Source organism: Apodemus sylvaticus, chromosome 15 (assembly GCF_947179515.1).
Source record: "Apodemus sylvaticus chromosome 15, mApoSyl1.1, whole genome shotgun sequence".
Taxonomy (NCBI): Eukaryota; Metazoa; Chordata; class Mammalia; order Rodentia; family Muridae; genus Apodemus; species Apodemus sylvaticus.
The window spans coordinates 70,910,778-70,934,239 of record NC_067486.1 but is presented as its reverse complement, the minus strand read 5'-3'; the positions used below and the strand labels follow the sequence as shown (position 1 = coordinate 70,934,239).

At 41.9% G+C, this 23,462-nt stretch overlaps 1 protein-coding gene across 4 annotated transcripts in view; it reads left to right on the top strand.

Moving 5' to 3' along the window:
* Opa1 (OPA1 mitochondrial dynamin like GTPase) overlaps positions 1-23,462 on the top strand; it is a 72,763-nt gene that overhangs the window by 20,827 nt on the left and 28,474 nt on the right. For all 4 annotated transcript variants that reach the window (XM_052158249.1, XM_052158252.1, XM_052158250.1 and 1 more), the window contains 18 exons: positions 613-666; positions 3,775-3,879; positions 6,279-6,365; positions 6,826-6,939; positions 10,129-10,209; positions 10,330-10,404; positions 11,383-11,454; positions 11,537-11,636; positions 11,888-12,018; positions 14,018-14,090; positions 14,191-14,263; positions 15,076-15,191; positions 15,941-16,005; positions 16,680-16,756; positions 18,147-18,312; positions 20,142-20,294; positions 20,546-20,654; positions 21,238-21,317. In XM_052158249.1, the coding sequence (XP_052014209.1) occupies positions 613-666; positions 3,775-3,879; positions 6,279-6,365; positions 6,826-6,939; positions 10,129-10,209; positions 10,330-10,404; positions 11,383-11,454; positions 11,537-11,636; positions 11,888-12,018; positions 14,018-14,090; positions 14,191-14,263; positions 15,076-15,191; positions 15,941-16,005; positions 16,680-16,756; positions 18,147-18,312; positions 20,142-20,294; positions 20,546-20,654; positions 21,238-21,317 (1,731 nt within the window). The remainder of the gene's footprint in view (positions 1-612; positions 667-3,774; positions 3,880-6,278; positions 6,366-6,825; positions 6,940-10,128; positions 10,210-10,329; positions 10,405-11,382; positions 11,455-11,536; positions 11,637-11,887; positions 12,019-14,017; positions 14,091-14,190; positions 14,264-15,075; positions 15,192-15,940; positions 16,006-16,679; positions 16,757-18,146; positions 18,313-20,141; positions 20,295-20,545; positions 20,655-21,237; positions 21,318-23,462) is intronic.

The following is a 23,462-nucleotide window of genomic DNA, read 5'->3' as shown; positions in this document are numbered from 1 at the left end:
CCTGTGAATTTTATTTTTTATGTTCAAAAAAGCTTTAGTTGCTTAACTTGGTTTCCTTTCTACAGACACCTCTGCTCTGTTGAAAGTTAGATGATGTTGCATTGGAATTGAATTTAAAAACAAGCCTCTGGCTCCACTTAACTCTCTGGAGATGCCAGTTGTTCTCCGTATTTGTTATGCACATCTCTGTTGATAGAGAGGAAGCAGAAAGTTGTTCTTTTTAAAGTGAGCTTTTTCAGTAGCTGAATGCAGTAACGTGTAGGGCTTCCCCATACTTGTTTCTGGAAAAATGGTAGTTCTCAAAGACATTAGATTCCTGTGCCTTAGTCCAAAGCAAGCTCCTGATAGAGTAAGCCCAGATGTTCATCTCCACTGTTTCTAACAAATATTTCATAACTGATGACTAGCATGGTAACAGGAAAATGACTCCTTGATGTTTCTCTTTCATAAGATTTTGATGAGCTGTTTTTAATTGAGTACAAGTTTTTATTATCTTAAATATTCACTTGATTTAAATTTATTTTAAATATACTTATACTCTTAGTGCTACTTTCAAGCTTCAGCTTATTATATATCAAATGTAACCCTAATTAATCTGTTTTAACTGTTTAGGTGTCAGACAAAGAAAAGATCGACCAACTCCAAGAAGAACTTCTGCATACACAGGTAACTGTAGTCAGTAAGAGAAGGCAGCACTCCTTTCCTTGTGAGCTGAGCCCAGGGCAGCACAGCTGGGGCAGGCAGTGACAGAGAGCAGCAGCCTCAGCCTAGCAGCTGCCGTAGGGGTGGAGAGCGCGAGGTCCTTCACAGCGCAGCAGAAGTCGGGGGACTTCTGTCAGGCCCTGACCTCCAGCAGTGATTTTCATATCTGCAAAGGCTCATTGAGAAATAGGGAATAAAGAGGAAGCCAAGTGAGTACCAGGTAAACTCATGTATTTAGAGCTTCTTATTTGGAGTGAATCTTGTTCTGATTTTCAAGATAAACTATTGGCGGGGGATGGGTATTTGTTAGTGTTATATAAGTATTATATAAGTAAGATTATATAAGTATTTGTCCTTATATAATCTAGTGCTTATATTGTCACTTTGCTAGGCTAGATACAGAGTAAAGAAATTTGAGACTTCACATATTTCTAATGAATTCCCAACCCCCCCCCTTTTTTTGGAATCCTGAAATCAATATAAATTTTTTTTCCTAAAAATATTTCTGGTGGTATAAGCTGATCGATCTTTCAGGGTTAATGATAAAAAAAAAAAATCATTGCTTTGTTTAAAAATCAGTTCTATACAATGTAATGAGTAGTTCTACCTTTCTGGTATGAATTTTTCCAACAGCAGTTATCCTATATAAATAACATAATTAAAACTTATTTTTTAAGCCAAAAGAGATATTATCATCTTGTGTCTTTTTAGGGAAAACATACAAGAAGGGGCAATCTGAATGAAATCAAACAACTAATATGTTTCTGGTGTCTGCCTTTCCTTCCTCATCTCGTGGAGTCCCCTCCCGTGTGTGACTGCACTAGAGCACCTGTGCTTTGACTGCCGATCCTTCTCAAGGCCTCTCTGCCAGGGGTCAGGAGTCGTGACCCTCGGGGGGAGCAGGCCCGATCACTCTCCCTTCAGTGCACTCAAGTACTCTTTAAAAACTAGTAAAATAAATCCCTGGTCTCAGACCAGCTGTGCTCCCTGGAGCCATAACATCAATTGAATACAGATTCTTAGCCCATCCTAAACCCTCTGAGTTAGAATCCCCGGAAGTGGAACTCAGCAGTCTTTGGGGTGTTTTGAAGTTCCTTTTTGTTTGTATGGCTTTGGTTTGAGAGAGGGTCTCACTGTGTAGCTGAGCTGGAACTCAGATCCTCCTGCCTTCGCCTCCTAAATGCCTGCTCACCGTTAAACCCAGCTACAGCCTTTGTTTTCAAAGCCCTTAAGGTAATTATGATACAGCCTAAAATTTGAAAATTGTTTGTTCTATATAAGCATGCCCAAGCTTCTGACTACCTAGTTGTCTACAAGGTTCACTGAAGAACAACACACAGTCAAGTTTCAAATGAAATCACACACATACAAAAATACAATTATAAGATTTTAAGAAGATTTATAGTTATGAGTGGACCTGTATTCATAACAGTCCTGAGGTTGGACACTTGTACCAGGGAAAGAAATGTTAATTTTCCCCAAATTGATTCCATATTTGCAAAGAAATGTGCCGTAGAAGTAAACTCTGCTGCACTCAATGCGGTTCCAGTTGTAAGCCTTCTGTGGCTACACATTGTGGGGAGCACATGATGTGATGGGCCGTGCACTCATCTCCATCCCTGTCAGTGATGCTCGCTCAGGGAGAAGAAATGCACAGGCTGCGTGGGGAGTTGTTCATTTTCATTTAAAAGGGATAAGAATGGGAATTAATTTTAATAACATGTTTTAAGGCCTTGTATTCCAAATTAGTATTATTTCAACCTGTAATACTTATAGCAGATATTTAAAGGTATTTTATAAGGTTCTTTTTACGTTTGAGTGCTCTGTCTGCATGTACACCTCATGCCAGAAGAGCATCAGATCCCATTACAGATGGTTGTGAGGCACCAGGTGGTTGCTGGAAACTGAACTCAGGACTTTTAGAAGAACAGACAGTGCTCTTAACCACTGAGCCATCTCTCCAACCCTTAGAAGACCCTTTTACATTTCCAAAACACTGTTTCAAGATCTCAGTAACTGTGTATGGCTAGTGGCTGTTTTCTAAACAGCAAAGAAATTCTAGTGGTTTACTGTCTTTATGGGCTATAAAAGAGTGCTTTACGAAGTATGTTTGTCGTACAGGCAAGTAGCTGTGCTTGTGCCGTGCCATGAGGCCCAGCTTGTGCCTTCTAGAAGGATAGCGCTTGGCTTCCTCTCGTTTACCATTTTCTCAGGAATTTAAAACCTAAAAAGTCTAAGAAATGTTTCCCATGTTGTACATCTAAGCATTCTGCTGATTATAGAGAAGTGTGATTCTTAATTTTTTGTGAGATGATCAGTTTGGATAGTTCACCTTGAAAAGCAAAGTGTGTTGCCATTTTGCTACTTTGAAATAACCTTCAATAAATTGATTTTCTTAATTATATGTTTTTATGTCAATATTTTAAGTACAAACAAACTTCTCCAGACATGCACATTTGACTGAATCTGGAAGACTGTAGGCCACTTACTCAGATTTGTTCAAATGCTTTTTCTCCCCACACAAGATGACCTAGGAAAGCTGCCAGGTGTTCTAACCGTATGTTTCCTCCTGTAAAACATCTGCTTCTGTGAGTTTCCTGGGAAAGGGGTCATCACATGAGGCGTGCTTAGGTGTTACTTGTTCATGTTGTATATCGTACCATCTTTGTCAAAATAATGTCCAAATGAGAATAATTTAAGTTTTAGCCATAGCCTTGTATTGAAGGCTTTATTTTTGAAATCATAAAAAATATTGTCTCTTAAGGATAGTCCAGATTTCTTTAACTTGTTAATTTTTTTAGTATTTTTAAATTTTTTTCTTCAGCTTAGGGGGAAGCAAATAATTTTAAGTTAAATGCTCAATTATGATGGAAAACTATGGATTTCACCGCTTGCTTGAAATAATCATAGTTTTATTTTCTCTATATTGTCATGGAGAATTTAAATGTAAAAATAATAAGTGTAGCTAGTTAAGTCATACAGCTTTGGAATTTTGGAAGATTTTAATTAGGCTTAATATTTCTTTGTTTGCCCATCTTTACTTACACAGTCATGTGCGTTGTCTTGTTGCAGTTAAAGTATCAGAGGATCTTGGAGCGTCTGGAGAAGGAGAACAAAGAGCTGAGGAAGTTGGTACTGCAGAAGGATGACAAAGGCATCCACCACAGGAAGCTCAAGGTGCGCTCACTTCAGTGGGTCTCGGGATGGGGACAGGTGGCATTGAGTATGAAATAGTGACTCTTTTAATTTATCTTTTTAAAAAAATATGTGTATGGGTATTTTGCTGGCATGGGTATCTATGCAGCACTTGTTAGTAACGGATGGGTGAGTAGGCTGTGTGTGAACCTGCCTCCTCTGGAAGAGCAGCCTGGGCTCCTAACCCCTGAGCCATCTCTCCATCCCCTAAATCATGAAACACTTCAGTAAGTCACGAAGCGTCTTATCATCTATTGTCTTCTAGACAGTGTGAAATATTTCAGAACTTGAAGCTTCCAAATCCATCATGTATTATGCCCATAAAAATCTTCATATTTTAAGAGGACTTGCTTATGAGTTAGTATATTTTACTAAAATACCTAGGTTATCTTCAGGCTTAATTTTCATATTTATAAAATTGGGATTCTTTTAAATATTTTTCAAAAATTATTATTTGTGCATGTATATGGGTGTGTCTGTCTGTCTGTGTGTTGGGGGTGATTCTCCCTTTTCCCCTTTACTGGGTTCCAGGAATTAAATTCAGGTCACCAGGCTCGCATGGTATGTGCCTTTATGTGCTGAGCCATCGCGCCTGCCCCAAATTAGATTTGTAGTTTGCCAGATACTTAGTAGCTCATGCTACTGTTGCCTTACTAGTATTTCTACTTTGATTTGTCTTCAGTTTTGAATTTTAACTCTTATTTTCCAAGGGAAGTTTTCTACTACAGCAATTTTTAAAAATAAATGTATGTTGATATTGTCATCAACATATTGTTAATTACCACTATTGATAAATAAGTCATACTATCACTGCAGACTCAAGCCAGATATATTAAATTAACATGGTTCTTCTAACTTGAAAGTTAAGTGCAATAATCATTGTCTCATTCCAGAGTCATAGTGGATCATGCCACATGTTCTAGAACCAAGATCTGAAGATGTCTTTCTAGCTTAATAATCATGCTTTAGTAACTTCGGCTCTAAATCATCAGCACCCAGTGTGTGAAAGTCTGACTGTTTTTACAGTGCTGCCAGGCCCCTGAGAAGTCACGCTCAAGCGTTAGGAAGTAGAGTTATCTTGGAAATGGGGTTTGCCCTCAGGAGATACTATGGCAGTGGAATGTGTCTATTGTTAGGCAGATGTGAGCGCAGCTGTATGCCAGTTAGGAGTCTCTGTGCATTGAGAGGCAAAAGTATGCTTAAGCTTGATGGGCACGCTTTGTGCTCACACGTGTGTGTGTGTGTGTGTGTGTGTGTGTGTGTGTGTGTGTGTGTGTGTGTGCCTGCCTGTTTGTTCCTTAGACAGTTTACTTGAAGCTGTCGTATTCATGATTCCATGCTCAATCCTGGTGTCCAGGAAAAAGCAATGGAAGACATTTGTCCTTTGCTTACATTGCAGCCTCCCAGTTCTCATGGTGCATAAGCTCTCCTGCCTGAACACTGACCCTCACTACTTCTTTACTCCGTCCCAGGCTCTCACACACACGTGCTCCCTGTCCTCTCTCACACACATGTGCTCCCTGTCTGCTCTCACACACGTGCTCCCTGTCCTCTCTCACACACGTGCTCCCTGCCTGCTCTCGCATGCACGTGCTCCCTGTCCTCTCACACACATGCTCCCTGCCTGCTCTCGCACGCACGTGCTCCCTGTCCTCTCTCACACACGTGCTCCCTGCCTGCTCTCGCACGCACGTGCTCCCTGTCCTCTCACACACGTGCTCCCTGCCTGCTCTCGCACGCACATGCTCCCTGTCCTCTCTCACACACGTGCTCCCTGCCTGCTCTCGCACGCACGTGTTCCCTGTCCTCTCTCACACACGTGCTCCCTGTCCTCTCTCACACACGTGCTCCCTGCCTGCTCTCGCACACACGTGCTCCCTGTCCTCTCTCACACACGCGCTCCCTGCCTGCTCTCACACGCACGTGCTCCCTGTCCTCTCTCACACACGTGCTCCCTGCCTGCTCTCACATGCACGTGCTCCCTGTCCTCTCTCGCACATGTGCTCCCTGCCTGCTCTCACACGCATGTGCTCCCTGTCCTCTCTCGCACACGTGCTCCCTGCCTGCTCTCACACGCACGTGCTTCCTGCCTTCTACTCCTTCCCTTCTCCGCTGTTCTTCTCACACAGCAGAGTATGATTTCTTTGTCTGTTAGTTGGTCACCTGGCCATGTATTTGACTGTTGGTGTTAGTGATTGACTCATTAATATTAATAGGCTTTTTCTTTTAACCATCTAACAGATTATGAGATCCTAAATTAATAAGTAAACTGAAGAAGTGGCATTAATTCTTATACTAGTTTTACTATGAAAACATATAATAAGAAAAAAACAATGCAAATTTGAATTTATCTACGTTTTCCCTTGGTATATTTTTTGCAGAAATCTTTGATTGATATGTATTCTGAAGTTCTTGATGTTCTTTCTGATTATGATGCCAGTTACAATACACAAGATCATCTGCCACGGGTAAGGGACCTGCTATCAGCAGTATCTTGTAGCACAGTGGTTTCTGCATTTCCCGGGATACCTCAAATACTAAGCATTGCTTTGTTCCTTATTTTGGGAACTATAAAAGTAAATATATGTGTTTTGAAAGAAAATTGTCAGATATTTGCCATTATACATTCATTATAATGTTAAAATACCTAGGCAAAAAATGTAAATGTATGGATGAAATTTAGTGTAACAATTCAAAAGTTTGTTTAAAATGTAAACTGGCCATGGAAAATATTTGTGGAAAGTTAATGATCTGATTTTACAAATAACTTTCACTTAGCATAGTTTTCAAGACTAAAAACTTGAATATGAATAATGGAGCCAATTCAGTCCTTTGCTATGTGTATCTCTAGGGTGCCTACCTGCTTCAGACTTCATTTAAAGAAAAGTATCAGAAAAATACTAATACATTCTGTTTGTTGTGTGATAGGTTGTTGTGGTCGGAGATCAGAGTGCTGGCAAAACAAGTGTGCTGGAGATGATTGCTCAAGCACGGATATTCCCGCGTGGGTCCGGCGAGATGATGACGCGCTCTCCAGTGAAGGTCAGAAGGAAGGCTGTCCCACGGATGCACCTCCGAGAAGCACCACTGCTTCAGACTTAGCTGAGAGGGAACTCTCACGCAGCTTGGTGTCATTCCCACTGTAGGAATTAGTAGGGGGCACAGCCAAGGCCACACTCATGTCCAGAGCTAAGAGTGACAGAGGGAAGAGGTGGGCAAGGACACCCCAGGCACGGTGGCTGTCTGGGTGGCACTGTAAGGTCTCGTGATGTTGTCTGGAATAAGACACAAAGAGGCTGCTCTCAGAGGAGAAGTTTGCATGTGCTGTCAGCAAATGTAGATCGTCTCCTATGCTGTTTACATGGGTTATCATGATCTGTTGAGCTAGAAAAAATGGTAGGAGGAAACCATTGCAAGAACAGAGTTACTGGGGGGAAAGGGGTGTGTGTGTGTGTGTGTGTGTGTGTCTCCGTGTGTGTCTGTGTGTGTGTGTGTGTGTCTGTGTGTGTGTGTGTGTCTCCGTGTGTGTCTGTGTCTGTCTCTGTGTGTGTGTGTGTCTCTGTGTGTATCTGTGTCTGTCTCTGTGTGTGTGTGTCTCTGTGTGTGTCTGTGTCTGTCTCTGTGTGTGTCTCCGTGTGTGTCTGTCTGTGTGTGTGTGTGCGTGCGCGCGCACACACATGTGCATGTGCTGAGCATGTACAATAAGTAAAACTGCTAACAACTCCCCATTGGACACAGGAAGAAAGTAAATGGCCGAAAGACACTTTTATTAAGAATATTTATTCAGCTCTTAATATGTGCCAGCACTGACCTACCAGGCATGAGTAAACTTTTGACATTGTGGTATTATATATAGAACACTTGAGAACTGTGCAACCAAATTACCAAATAAACAAGTATCTCAATATTTTAATTAAGTTTATGATTTGGTGTTGGGTCACATTCCTAGTTATTCTAAGGTACATGTAGCCTGTGGGTCACAGGTCACATCTACCTGGCTTTAGACAATATGCAACAAATTAAAAATTCTTTCCATAAGCATAATACATATTAACTGTTTACACTATTTAGTATGTTAGAAATGGAGCTGGGAAAGTGTAGTGGGGATGACAGGACACTTGTAGGTGACTGTAGCTAAGGTGACATTTGCTGCGAGAGTTTAGCTGGTGCACAGCTCTTAAGTGGGGAGAGGCAGTACTGTTAAGGGGACAGTAAAGAGGCCAGTGTGCTGGGCCACAGTGGAGACTCCTCAGTGACAGGTCACAGGGATGACTCATGGCAGGCTAAGCACTTCAGTGGGGCCTGCTAGGTAGAGGAACAGGAAGCCAGTGTGGTGGGCGTGAACCGGAACCATGGCATCAGCTAGGAGCAGGGAAAGAACTTACCAGAGGAAGGGACTGTGAGTGGGGAGCGAGGGGAGGCTGAACCCCAGTCATTCGGTTTCCCAGGTTACGTGGGCGGGAGGGGTGGAGGCTCTGCTTGATTCTGCTTCCTCAAATCATACGCAGCCAAGTTCAGACAAAGAAGACTGAGGCAGAAGAACAAGAGCAAAGGCTTTCTAAGAGGTTGTGGTGACTGCTGATGAAGTCAGGGGATACAAAGATTGAAGAGTCAGACTGAAGGCACCAGAAGGCTGTGGGCATAAATCTAAAGGGAATCTGTGAAGTTGGGGAATTGGTTCTTGGTTTTCTTTCACATTGGTCTAATAGACATTAGTCATTGGAAAATTGAAATCACCAAGAAGTGTGCTTGAAATCGTGGATACTGAGACATTGTAACTGGCATTAAAATCTTGAAGTGATAGCAGTGTAACTGCACTGAGGTGGAGTATTCTCTAACGCAAAGTATTCTTTGCGATCTGGCTGTGAGTTGGACTATATTGTGTGACGGAGTTTTCTCCTTCACTCATTGATGGTATTTGGTGAACTGAACTTAACACATCCACTTCACCATCCTCGATGGGCATCCAGTATATTTCAGCTTAGGCATGTGAAGCCCAGAGCAAACCTGTGTCTCCTATTGTGGCAGTGACCAGTATGAAAACCCTGGGAGTTCATCTTTTACTTTGCTACAGGCACCATAATTGTAGAGGCTGTGTGTGATACTGCAGGAAGTTAACTGTCCTGGGAGGCAGGTTACATTCAGATAGACAAGCCATGAGCCTTCTTTCTGTTCATCAGGACTCTTACTGCTTGATAAACTCCTGTTTGTGTCTCCTGAGAACAGTGCAATTGGCAAATCTGGACTTAACATTTTGGCTTCTTAACCCAACTTTCTGCTTGGTTTCTAAATGTCCCTGTCTTGAAGGGGCATCACACCTAAAATGAAGCATTAAGTTTTTGGTGATTCATTTCTGCAGTTCATTTTTTGCTAGGATCTTATTAGCACCTGGGGTCTCAATTGCTTAAAAACCCTGAATTTTTTTATTGACTTGTTTGTTTACTTATTTTGGTCTGTTTAACAATGTAATTGCTATAGAGTGTAAGCTTTTCTCTAAGCCCTTTGTTCAGAACCATAAACCATCAAGTACTCAAAGGGAAACAGCTGTAGGACAGTCCCCAAGGCCTGTGGGATAGTTCTTTCAGCTGCTGGTTTCTCTTTTCTTGTGTAACTTGCTTAGCTTATCTCAGTGTTAGCAAATACAATTTTAAAGTTAAGCACTATAAATATACCTTGGAATGTATGCACTAAAAATTAAGGAACATCAAGTTTAGAAGCTCTTGTAAAATGACTCACTGTCACTGTTGTCAACCACCTCTCCCCAGTGCCTCTCCTAGGAAGCTTGCTGTGACTCCCGGTGGCCAGGGTCAGCCTGTGCTGTGGTACCTTAGCTTTGTCCACTCCGCCTGTCTGTGTGGGGTGAGATCTGAGGCAGAGGCAGTCAGCCCAGTGTTTCCCCATCTGTGACTCCATCTGTGGAGTGAACTTAATACACTGTCCTCTCCCTAAATTCATCTCAAGTTAAATGCTGGCTTCTCTTTGAATTTTTCAAGCTGTAGAGGGCTGGTTCTGTTCTTAGTTATCTTCAGAGTGTTGCCCAAAGAACAGAGGCCAGCAGCACTAGGTCATAAAAAACTCAGAAGCCACCAGTCTCATTGCAAAGCGACAGTGCGAGCAGTCATGCTTGACTGCTCCTGAGCGTAGCATGAAAGTACAGTGATTGGCCCTGTCTGGACTGTCCAGGGGCTGTGATTCATCTAAGTGTATCGTTCTGTATGTCTGTCCTTCCAGGTGACTCTCAGTGAAGGCCCTCACCATGTGGCCTTGTTTAAAGATAGCTCTCGGGAATTTGATCTCACCAAGGAGGAAGATGTAAGTAGACTTATCTTAGGTTCATCTGTGTTGCCTTATAACCCCTCTGTTCTCTAAGACAATGAAGTGGAGTGTCTGTCAGGAATACTATCTCAGGAGTTTGTTCTTTTCCATTAATAGCTTGCAGCATTAAGACATGAAATTGAACTCCGGATGAGGAAAAATGTGAAAGAAGGCTGTACTGTTAGCCCTGAGGTAAGGCCAGCGATTCATTTCAGCCAGGATTTGGGGAAATCAAGTTTTTATGGATATTAATAATATGGATATTAATATGGTATTTAGATTATGACTGTTCCAATATGTATAAATACATTTTTTTTCAGTTTTTAATTTACTTTTCTTTTTTGAGGCAGAATCTCACTATTCGGCCCAAGCTGGCTTAGAACTTATTATGTAGACCAGGCTATCCTTGAACTCACAGAGATCCATCTGCCTCATAGATGCTAGGATAAAAGGCATGTGCCACCACACTCAGCAGATTTTTCTTAAATGTTCTAAACAACATATCATTGTGGGGTGAATTTTCTAAAATAATTTCTATGGGTTCAAAAGAAAGTAGTTTTTTTCTGAAATAAATATCTAAATGGGCAAGATAGAGAATTTTCAGAATATTTAATGTTGGGGATAATAATTATAAAAGTACCACCCCGCCAGGCCTCTGCAGGCAGGTCTCACTCAGATTAGCTCACACAGTCGCCACCCAGCAGTCTTTCCCAGCTAGCTCGCATAGCATCCCAGCTGTTTCCTCTCTACTGTAGACTCCGTAAATGGTGGGAGTCCCACACTTCTGCCCAGTACCCACTCCTTCCAAGTATCCAGTAAAGCATGACTCTTAAATAGTTAACCAAATACATTTATGTATAAGAAACTCCAATTTGATAATGCCAATTTACAATGATAAAGTCTTATCCCAATATTTCTAACCTCTCCAAAGCACCAGAAATATGTCTGAAGCCATTTGGATATCCACACCTCCTTCCCTGCTCTGCTCGACTGGTTTACTGAGCATCTCTGTCTCTCCTCCCCTCGCTTCTCTTAGCTCCTCCTCCTTTCTCCCCTCCAATCACTGACCTCTCACTGCCTCATTGTGAATGGATAGGAAATATCTTGCAACAATTTAATATTCTTAAGAAATTCACTCCCCAAGAGATTGATATTTCTCTTCCCAAATAGACCATATCCTTAAATGTCAAAGGCCCTGGGCTACAGAGGATGGTGCTCGTGGACTTACCTGGCGTCATTAACGTAAGTACAGATGGGAGATACATTCCATTTGATTCCTACCCTGGAAGCTATCTGTAATAACTCTTAAAACCTTTCCTTCAAGACCGTGACATCAGGCATGGCTCCCGACACAAAGGAAACTATTTTCAGTATCAGCAAAGCTTACATGCAGAATCCTAACGCCATCATCCTGTGCATCCAAGGTAAACCCCAGCAGATTCTCTCTGCCCCATGCTTTGCTCTTAGACTGAAGCACTGCAGCAGGGCATGCATAGCACACGGGCAGGTGTGCCCTCACCCCTCCTGTTCATTCTGTTAGGACATGGGAGTAAGCTGGGGAGTTTCTGCTATTTTTCATCATTGGAATTTTTATTGGCTACATTCCTAACATAAACATATTATGACTAAATGTTTACAATCAGTAATGATTACACAGTCTTTTTTTCCTTTTCAGATGGATCTGTAGATGCTGAGCGCAGTATTGTTACAGATTTGGTCAGCCAGATGGATCCTCATGGAAGAAGAACCATATTTGTTTTGACCAAAGTAGACCTGGCAGAAAAAAATGTAGCCAGTCCAAGCAGGGTGAGGGCAAGCTCTTTATTATGAGAGAGAGAGAGAGAGAGAGAGAGAGAGAGAGAGAGAGAGAGAGAGAGAGAGAGAGAGAGAGAGAGAGAGAACACACATGGACAGGCTAATTTTTTTCCCCATAGAGTTCTGGGAATCTCAGTTAGGTGTTTGAGTTTGCAAGGTGAGCACTTCACAACTCAGCTATTTCCCTAGCGTTGAGAATGTAGGCTTTTTCTGGGTGCAGGTCTGGCTTAAGACACACTCTTTAAGGTCCACAGTGGTAGTTAAAGTTAAAGAAGATGTGCTTAGTCGCAAATCCTGGCACTATTATTGGCTAGCTGTGTGATCCTAGGTAAGTTATTCAGGTTTTCGGTGCTTTAGGCTCCTCATCTGGTAGGAATGAAGACACGTGATGTGAGCTCATAGTTTGTGATGAGTTAATAGTCAGATGATGCACAGGAATCAGAGTGGTTCTCTGGCGCCACTTGTTATGTACCTGGCTTGTTCACAAATGACGAAGTCGTATTCTGTGGTGGCCTGCAGAACAGTGCTGTTGGGTCCTCATCCGCACTGCTGCTGCACAGGATGTCTCCTTCCCACCTTACACCTGTGGGCCTTTGCCTCTGTGTCGGGGTCCCCAGGGACAGTGATTCTTTTCAGACTCCCATGGCTTGCACGTAGTCACCCTGCCTCAGATGCATTACAGAGCACGAAGGACAGTGAAGCACTGGGTGGTCTAGAGGCTTCCTCCTCAGGTGTCCAGGAGCCTGCTCGCAGAGGTGGAGGCAGAATTTCAAATTCTCAGAAGAAAACTACTTAGCTCATTCCATGTCACTTTCCCAGGAAAGCCAGAGAAAGGAAAGCAGACTTCTGTGTTGTCCCCTCAGGCCTGCGGTGGCAGTTTGCCTTTGAGCTTCTGCCCTCTGCCTTATTTTTAAGAGCAAGGCAGTATTACTGTGGCAGTATTGGGCCTCATGCAAAGAAGGCGGAGCCAGGTAGAAACAGTGTCTGCAACCTCCACTTCTCCCCCCTCCACCCACGCACCCCGCCCACCCCCAGTCGCTGTCATTCCTTCCTCCTCTGGGGCAGTCCCTTCGAATTCCATCTCAGATGCTGTGGAAGCTTGCTTCAGGCCTTTCTGTGGCAACGACCTGAGTCCTCATCCCAGGTTTAACTTGTCTCACCTAGGGTTAATCTAAACGGGCCTCCAGAAGTAGAAATTCTCACATTATGTGTGAATGATGGATTTGTGTGAATATGCACTTTCCTGAGTCCTGACTGCATATTTTTTTATCACATTCAGAAAAGGATTTTTGTCCTTAAAAGAGTTGAAAACCAAAATATGTTGCTTTAAGTAGGTATGAAGAAAAATGAATAAAAGGCAATCCAACGTGGTTAGAATTCAAATAATCTGGGCCCACAAAATGTCTCAGCAGGTAAAGGCATGGTAGCAAATCTGACATGAGCTGGAACCCTAGAAAGAGAGAGCTAGCTCCCACAGTTGTCTTCTTCCCTCCTCCCACACATACATAGACAAAGAACAAATGTAACTCTTAATTTCGTAGACAAATTTAAATGTTCAATATTTAAAGAAACCGTAAGGAAAAAGTAATAAAGCTATTTATTGAGTGCTTCTCTGTGCCAGCTACTGTGCTAAGTGTCATTATCTTAGAACCTCTTAGAACCTTTTATTTAAAATAGCTCATTTACCTAAAGTAGTAAATGACAGAGGAAGAACCCCAAACAGGGTCTGACCAGAAGCACTGTGAATCAGTCCAAGTTTCACTGTTGGTATATACATTTTAATAAGATATTTTCAATATAGCTAAGGTAAATGTATTTCCCTCAGATACCAATGAGAGCACATTTGTATGCTTTTGATCACAGATGTGTGTGCTGGTAAATAATACATGTCTAGAGTTTTTAACATTTTGCTTCCTACATCTCATGATATACTTTGAAAAGTGAAGTGGGTCTATATTTCACATTTATTTTTTTCAATTTACTAAAATAGATACAACAGATAATTGAAGGCAAGCTCTTTCCCATGAAAGCTCTGGGTTATTTTGCTGTCGTAACAGGAAAAGGTATGCAAAGATGTATTATTATAACTTACATTTAGTTTTTATTGTTTCAGATAATAAAGATTAATTTTCTTGATGTAAATTTGGTCACCATCTTTTCTAGGAAACAGCTCTGAAAGCATTGAAGCTATAAGAGAATATGAAGAGGAATTTTTTCAGAATTCAAAACTGCTAAAGTAGGTGTCATATTACAATATTCAACGACTTTACAGTGAGAGCTTGTTACCCTAAACTACTTCAACTTTATCAATCATGTCTTGTAGCACTTAGCTTACTGTTAGCCATTTATCTACGTGGTAGTGTATATCTAATGGGGCTGTCCTTGAGCACTCTTGGACAGATTTGGAAGCAGTTTATCACACAGTAGACTGCCTCTGTGGATGGGGGCAGAGAGACAATTCTCACACCTCTTATGTTGTTTTCCCTAGGAAGTGATTTTTTTTAATTAATGTTTTTGTTTTTTAAATATGTGTGCACATTCCTATTATAATAATAGAAAAGGCTGGAGTGGGAGGTGGCAACAGGATATTTCTAAATAGATACTGGAAGCATTTGACGAAAGAGTAAGAGGCTGAGCCACAGAGCAGAGTGGAAAGACGAAAAGAGCAACTGAACTACACGAAAAGTTTCTGCATAGAGCTCTGCAAATAGAAAAGCGTGCCTGCACCAGACTGGTCCAGAAGTAAGAATTGTTCCTGCAGGCATAGCCCAGGGCTACTTTCTGTTGGGAAGGAAGCCTGTAGAACTGTACTGTCCACTGCTGTGCTCACTGGTCATGTGCACTCGCCACACTGCCCAGGGTCCCGTGGACAGAAGCCATTCCCTCAGCCACACTAGTCCCAGACTTCAGAGCTCAGTAAGTGCTTCTGTGTTGGGCAGTTGAGATCAGACCCATTCTCTTCCCTGCAGAAAGCCTTACCAGGCAGTGTTATTGTGAAGTAAATGCTCCTTTGTCCTTCTGACATACTTTAGCTCTGATCTCCTGTAGGACAAGCATGCTAAAGGCACACCAGGTCACCACAAGAAATCTAAGCCTTGCTGTGTCAGACTGCTTTTGGAAAATGGTTCGAGAGTCGGTTGAACAACAGGCTGATAGTTTTAAAGGTAAGCTGGCTTCTTAAAGCAAGCCTACAAATCCCAGCCGTGTGGCAGTCGACAGTCTTCTGAATTCAGCAGATTTTACCTCCTTTCTCAGTCTACAAGCAGTTGATATACTTCTGGATAATATATTGAAAATGGAGAGATGCAAACCTTCTGTTGTACAAGAACTGATTTTCCCTGTTAGAAGCAACAGGCTTGCAGTAGTGTTTAGAAAAAGCTCAGTGGCCTGTAGAGAACTTGAACCTCCCTTAGAGGGGAGACTCTGGGAAGCCCACCCATGGGGAAACGTTGTACTGTTTCCCCACTCCCACCGTCTCTGCACCCAGTCCGTGCTGCTGTAGCTTCATCTTCAGCAGGTTCTCTTCCCCTTACCACTGGGGATTTACTACTCACTCTGCTTAGAACCACAGCAAGTTTGTGTTATCTTTATTTCCATTTCACAGAAGAGAAGGCAAAGATGCAGAGTAGCTTCTCTAAGCAGTGTCTGTGGCATTAGACCTGTGATCTAGATAACACTAAGACTTCGTTTTCCCTGCAGCTGCACTAACCTACTACAGCTGTGGACTTGTAAAATGAAGTAGATAAAACTGCAAGTAAGGAAAAGAGTTTAGACAGCTGTAATAATAGAATTCAGAGTGTCAGAGCACAGACACACTCAAAACCTGGCTAATACAGAAGATAGAGAAATAACCTTCAACTGCTGTGTCTGAACGACGGAGCAGTTGGACCTGAGCATCTTCCTTTCTCCACAGCAACACGCTTTAACCTAGAGACGGAGTGGAAGAATAACTACCCTCGCCTGCGAGAGCTGGACAGGGTAACAATCCAGATGCCCCGCGGGGCTTGTATATGCTTTAATTTACTGTGTTCTTGCAGAGTTCTTGTTGACCTGGCAAGCTAATTCGCTGTGATTTTAATGATGATTACTTAGGAATAGTTGTCTTTTCTACAATAATAACTACTATAACATTTAAAAATAGTTAGGATAAGATATAAAACATGTTAAAATGTTTTCTGAGAAAGTTATGAATATTTTAGTAGTCTTACTGATGTAAGACTATGTAATCTAATTTTTGGTTTTAGTTATATATATTAGCTTTTTACTTTCTTGGTATTTACTTTGGAAATATGGTCTATTTAATGGGAACTAAGTATTCTTTTTCTTTGATTTTAAAATAGCATTAGTTGTAAAACCCAGTATTAACTTAGTGTTATTGATCATAGCAAATAAAGTTGCTTCTTTAATAATTGTTATGTGGAAATGTTTAAAAAACTGCAATGAGAATTGAAAAGGGTAGGCTGTGCCTGCCTCTTGGTCCTTGTCTGAGTAATGACTTCCTAAAGGAAACTGGAAGGTTGTATGTTAATTTGCATCTTCAAACCGAAACTTAGTCAACCACCCTATCGGTGCCTCCTTTTGTGTATCTCTGAAGAGCATGACAGGACAAAGAGAGTCTCGTGACAGCGCTAATTTCTGTCTGTGTTGCCTAGAATGAACTGTTTGAAAAAGCTAAAAATGAGATCCTCGATGAAGTCATCAGTCTGAGCCAGGTCACTCCGAAGCACTGGTGAGTGCTCTCCTCTCTCCAACACAGAAGGGAGCAGTTTTCCTGCTTGGGTTCCTCCTTCAGAATGAAGTAGGCCAGAGAATAAAGTGTGTCTGTCTCCTTAAATACAGCTGCAGGTGTAGACTGTCCGCTGAATGTCTGCACAGTAGCATTCTCAAGGCTCCGTTTGAATCTGGCTTGGTCTTCAGCTTACCTTCTCCTTGTTCTTAAGAGATACAGACTCAGCCGGGCGGTGGTGGCGCACGCCTGTAATCCCAGCACTTGGGAGGCAGAGGCAGGCGGATTTTTGAGTTCGAGGTCGGCCTGGTCTACAAAGTGAGTTCCAGGATAGCCAGGACTACACGGAGAAACCCTGTCTCAAAACAAACAAACAAACAAACAAAGAAAAGAGATACAGTCTCGAGGTTACTATAGAGTCATTTACACATAATTTCATAAAATTGCCACAAAATAACTTGTCAGGACTGGTTATTACTAGTGGAGACTAGCATCCTAGGAGCATTGTCTGTAAAGGAAAAATGGTGTATACTCTCCTTCCAGAGCAGAGCTGGGGACTTCTGTTATGTGTATGTGCTGAGCTGTACACAACAACTTTTTTTTAATTTTATGTATATGAGCATTTTGCCTGCTTGTGTCTGGCCCACAGAGGACCCTGGACCTCTAGAACTGGAGTTGCTTACAGTTGTGAGATGCCCTATGGACGCTGAGACTAGAACTCTGATATAGCCGCCAGTGCTCTGAATCACTGCGCCTGCTCTCCAGACACACTATGTGTTACATTTTTTTCATTGCTTTCTACCTAGTTTTCTTTTTTAAGTAGTAAATTGATCCCTTTGAAAATTTGTCATATGAATCCTATGGGAAGCTGTCGTCTTCAATTTATGTTTATATAAATATCAGCATTCTTAAACTTATTGGGAACAGGGCATTAAAAGCAAACAGACTAAACCAGAGATGGTAGCAGATAACTATAATCCCAACACACAGGAGCCGGAAGCTAGGGGAACACAAATTCTAAGGTAGCCTGTACTCCATGGGTAACTTTGTAGCAACAGCAAAACAAACTAGTATAGTTCAAAGGAACTATATATAAAAAGTCTGAAAATTTTTAAGTGTATTTTAATTAACAAATTACTCATGCCTCTGTTATCTTGTAATAAACCTTTCGTATTTAAAAATATATCACTCTTGACACAAAATATCCTTACCACAATTCAAGATAGATAGACTATCTCTTGATTTCTCTGATACACAGATATATACACATTCCAAATTTTTCAACCCTTCAAGTATGTGTACTTAATTGCTGCTGCTAGTGATACTTCAGTCAAGCTGTTCTTAAAATGTTTAATGCTATATTGACTTTCTTGAAACCTCTTTCCAATTTCAGGGAGGAGATCCTTCAGCAGTCCCTGTGGGAACGCGTGTCAACGCATGTGATTGAGAACATCTACCTTCCGGCTGCCCAGACCATGAATTCAGGAACATTTAACACCACAGTGGATATCAAGCTTAAACAGTGGACTGACAAACAGCTTCCTAATAAAGCAGTCGAGGTTAGGATATAATGTAAATGGGTAAGAAGCATTGAGGAGCTACAGGAGCTGTGGGTTTGGGTCGTCTGCCCTCACAGTCACTGTCTTTCTCTGGAGCCATGGCACGCCGTGTGTGCTCTGCTCCCACCTCTCTGTTAGAGCTAACCATGGCCTTGTTCTCAGTTGCTGCTAACGGGAAACTTTGCTAATCAGGATGCCTAAAGGCCTTGCCTCTCCTGCCAGAGATAACATTTAATAAAACCAGCAAAACTGGCTTGAAGGCAAACTGTTTTAAACCTCTGAATTGAGCTTCTGTGAGGAGTATCTTTATATGGACTAACCATTACTGCTTTTACATTTTCTCCAGGACCTTTAACACCTACATATGTATTAAGTTAGGGTCTTACCAGTTTCAACTAGGAATGTATACAAAATAAAAGCACCTTAAAGAATCCATTTCTGCCCTTGGTGCCTTTGCCTGAGCACATGAAAACTGAGAGCTGCCCTACTTGCTTAACCTTCCGGATTAGATGAGTTCCTATGGAAAATACTCAGCTGACACCTGGCTGTTCACAGTAGCCGCTCAGGATTCTCTCATTATCAACATTTGTCCAACCTCTCATCCAGCTGAGAGCCAGTTTGCTTTTCCTGGACTCTAAAGAGATGCTCAAAAACTTGTGGTCAATACTAAACATGATTTTTATTTTTCATACCTGCCTTGGGAATGGCATTGGCTGTCCTGCCCAGGCTGACTTCTTCAGCCCTGTTCTCACCTTCCTCGGCCTCTATAATGGAGATGTGTATTCCCAGCAGCCCTTGCAGCCTCTACCTATGTTTCATGTTCTGAACTCTGGTCATTTCTTGACTTTCCATGAAAATAATTGGAGAGCTGCTGCCTCTTGACAGTGTTCTGGGTGTGTCCTGAGATTGGAAATTTGCAAATGTCCCAGACTTACAGTGGTGAAACTAGTCATCGTCATATTGGCACCAGTTATTCTGTCTTTCTGCTTTCTGCCCTGGGCTTTATGTTGAGGAAGGAGTGGAGCTACTGAGGATACGAAGCTATATGCTCATTCCCATCTCATACAGGGCATGGTGGTGCATGCCTGTAACCTAACGGGGGAGGCTTTGCCTCAAGTGTACAACAAACAAAACAAAAACCCCTTACCCCACCATCTAGGTGTACATTCAGATTGTAATTACTGTGCCCTGTGGTCTTCCTTTCACAGTGGAGATGTATAAAAGTTAGCCGAGCCACAAAACTGGATCATAAACACCTTGTAGTGCCTGGGGCTTTGGTATGAAGCTTTGCCTACAGGCACAAAAGTAAAGATGAGGGGCTCAGTGAGTAACCACTTCAACTCGGAGTTGTGTGGAAGCAGCAGGCAGGCTCAGATGTGTTATTGGTTACAATAAGCGAAGTAAATGTGTTGGCAGACTTGAGGTGTAGGCTCACCTAGAGGAGCCAGCCCTGCTCAGCTCAGCAAGTGGTGTCCTGTGCAACTATGACATGAGTGTTTCCAGGTTGTTCAAAAGCACTGGAGGTCCGAGGTGTTTGTGAAATCTCAGTTTTTAAATTGGCAGCATTTTTCTAAACTGTGACTCAGTGTCTTGGAACTCACTCTGTAGCTGGCCTTGAACTCACGGAGATCACCTACCTCTGCCTCTGACTGATAGGATTAAAGGCATATGCCACTGCACCCGGCTGTGCTGCCTTTTTATTAGTGTACATACATTTATCAGTGAACAAGCATTCCCTGATCCCAGCTTTGTGGTTTTATGATAGTTTTTCATGTTGCATATTTAATAAGAATACGCTATATAAATGCAGCTTTTTCTTTTATATCTAGGTTGCTTGGGAGACCCTACAAGAGGAATTTTCCCGCTTCATGACAGAACCCAAAGGAAAGGAACATGATGACATATTTGACAAACTTAAGGAGGCTGTGAAGGAGGAGAGTATCAAGCGGCACAAGTGGAACGACTTTGCAGAGGATAGCCTGGTACGCAGCTCTGTCTAACATACCTGGTCCATGTGCTCCTTACGCAGGTTAACAAACCTCGGGGATTCAGTTTCAGCCACAAGGGACTCCACTTTATTTGTCTGATAAAAAACCACAGATGCAGCCAAATAAAAGGAGCTGCTGCCTTTCTGTGGGAGTAGCCTCCTGTTAAGTGGTTATTTGTTATGGTTGATAGTTATGAATTACTATCACATGGAACATAAATTAGTCTTCTGCCCTAACCGTTTCAGAGGGTCATTCAGCACAATGCTTTGGAAGACCGATCCATATCAGATAAGCAACAGTGGGATGCAGCCATTTACTTCATGGAAGAGGCTCTTCAAGGTCGTCTCAAGGATAGTAAGTAAGGACGTGAGCTGCAGTCAGCAGGCCAGCAAGATGCTCAGTGGGCAAAACACTTGCTATGAAAACCTCATCATCTGGGTTAGATCCCTGAGCCCACAGTGGAAACAGAACAGACTCCCAAAAGTTGTCCTCTGACCTCCACTCCTGCACTGTGGTGTGTGTGCTTCCAAATTCACACATAGATCATATATACAGATACACAGTTAGTTAATTTTTAGTATGTAATTAACATTTCAAGGTCTTTTTCCTGAATATAGTTGAATATTTATTTGTGGGAATTTTTTTGGTCAGTTGCTTTCTGACTCATAAAGAGAATAATTGAGTTGGATACCAGATATTTACGTGTTCCTACTCAAAGGAATTCTGTACACAGTTGTACTTCTCATAGATTTTAACCACACAGTTATCATACTTTTGCCATAATAATGCCAGAACAATCATAAATTGTTTGCTTATTTTAATTAATTTCATATTAATACAGCATTTATGAATAATAACTTAGGAACATTGTTAGTTATAATTCGTAACCTTGGTAAGTGATAAAATTCCTACTTAATTAATTTTTTCTTGCTTGTAGCTGAAAATGCCATTGAAAACATGATCGGGCCAGACTGGAAAAAGAGGTGGATGTACTGGAAGAATCGGACCCAAGAGCAGGTAGGACACAAACACCTGTATTCCTGTGCTGGCATTCTGCTCATGGTTTATATGGTTTGGTGGTGTGGGTCTGTAGACCCAGCTGACCTTGAGCACACAGAAGTTCTGCTTCGGCCTCTTACTGAGATGACAGGTTACCCCCAGAGACTTTAACACGGCTGCATGAATGCCTACAACCACAAGGCTCCGGAATGAACACAGGAGAGTCTCCGGCTCCACCGGCTGCCAGCCTAGCCCCAGGTTCCCTGGGAAAGCCTGTCTAAGGGGATAAGGTGAAGAGTAACAGCGCAGGACACCTAATGTCTTCTGCTGACCTCTGCATGTGCCCAACAGTGCCAGCATTCACACATGTGCACATGTGCATCACACACACACACCAGGACCACAAGATTCTTTAGAATTTTAGTTACATTAGACTTTCTAAAATTCAGTTAATCTGTTTTATTAAAAGATTGAAAAAGAGAAAATGCACTTCCTTTGTGGTGACTGCTTTGTTCATTTCAGTTCCCTAATTGAGGTTCAAAAAAGAATAGTTGGACTAGAGAGATTACTCAGTAGTTAAAGCACTCGCTGTCTTATAGACAACATGGGTTAAGTCAGTTCCCAACACCCACGGAACAGCACACCCAACCTGTAACTGTAATTCAGGAGAACTGACTTCCTCTTCTGGCCTCTGAGGGCACCACACATACACATGGCACACATATGTACATGCAAGCAAAACACATGGACACAAGGTAGAATAAATAAAACCTTTTTAAATGAAGAGCAGTTATAAACAAAAACATTAAACAGAATCAAAGGATATGTGACAATTGTTAGGAAGAATACAAATTTTTTCCTAATATATCTGTGGATTTTTCTGTTGGATGCATATTTAAACTATTTTACACTCTTGTAGTAATTTTTGTTAATGTGCATGCAAACTAAATATGAAAATTCAGACAGGAAGTATGGTAGAACTCATCCTGTAGTAAACATGGAGTGAACAGTTCAGAAGAACAAAGTTGCAAAGCTAATTATAAACAAGTTTAAAAATTGGAAAACTGGAGAAAAATGTGTGCCATTCCCACAACTCTTTTTATTCCCTCTTACAGCTATTTTTTGTTTGAAACAGGGTTTCCCTAAGTAGCCCTGGCTGTCCTAGAACTAGTTCAATAGACCAGGCTGGCCTCGACATCCTAGAGATCAGCCTGCCTCTGCCTCCTGAAAGCTGGGGTTAAAGGTGTTCAGTTCTTAAAGGGAAGTGCATAAATAGAGTATAGAATCAACATATATAAATGAATAAATGAAAGTAATAAGAGGTGGTATCCAGTCTACTTGCTGTTTTTTCCTGTGTTCACTGAATCTGCTTAATTAGCAAGAGATGCTAAAATGTGGAAAAAGCCAGAGGAAAAGAGAATCAAATACTCCCAAAGAACATACCCTTTTTTCTTTGTTTTTATTTACATTTTAAATGAAGTTAATGAAATATATGATTGAAGCCCTGCTTCTTCTCTAGTGTCCCACACTGCTTGTTCATTGGCTCCCTATATTAAGTGACTAGACCTTGAGTTAGCAGCATGTCTGCTCTCAGTGCTGTACAGGTGGGCTGAGACGGGGACTGTCTAAAAGAGCTTGCAGGGCTCTCAGTTATAGTAGTCTGGCCTAGACACTGGAAGAACCATTGATTAGAAACATCTGGTATATGGCAGATAATGTCAGCATTGGGCAAAAAACCTCCAGAACAATCAATTGACCACAGTGCTTGCCCCAGTGACTACTGGTGCACAGACTCTAAGCAAACAGAGATGAGACAATTATGGTCATAGTTGGATTTCTCTAGAATCCTGTAGAAGAAGCAATAAATTTATTTCAAGGCCATTGCAAAGGATCTGTACACCTAGAAGAGGAATCTGGAAGCTCTTCGTAGATGAATGAGCCTTCAGTCCTACCCCTTTACCCTAGATTTGGGACAGCATATGAAAGATTCAGGCTGACAGTTTAGATACAGGAGAAAGGACACCAGAGTCACCCGGGAGGAGTTTGTGTATCCGTTTTGCTTTTTCCTTTAAACTTTGACTGAATCCAGTTCTCTTTCTCTAATCTTTCCGTCATCCCACTCGCAGTTGAAGAGTGCTCCTATGTCCCTCCTACCTAGGCGGT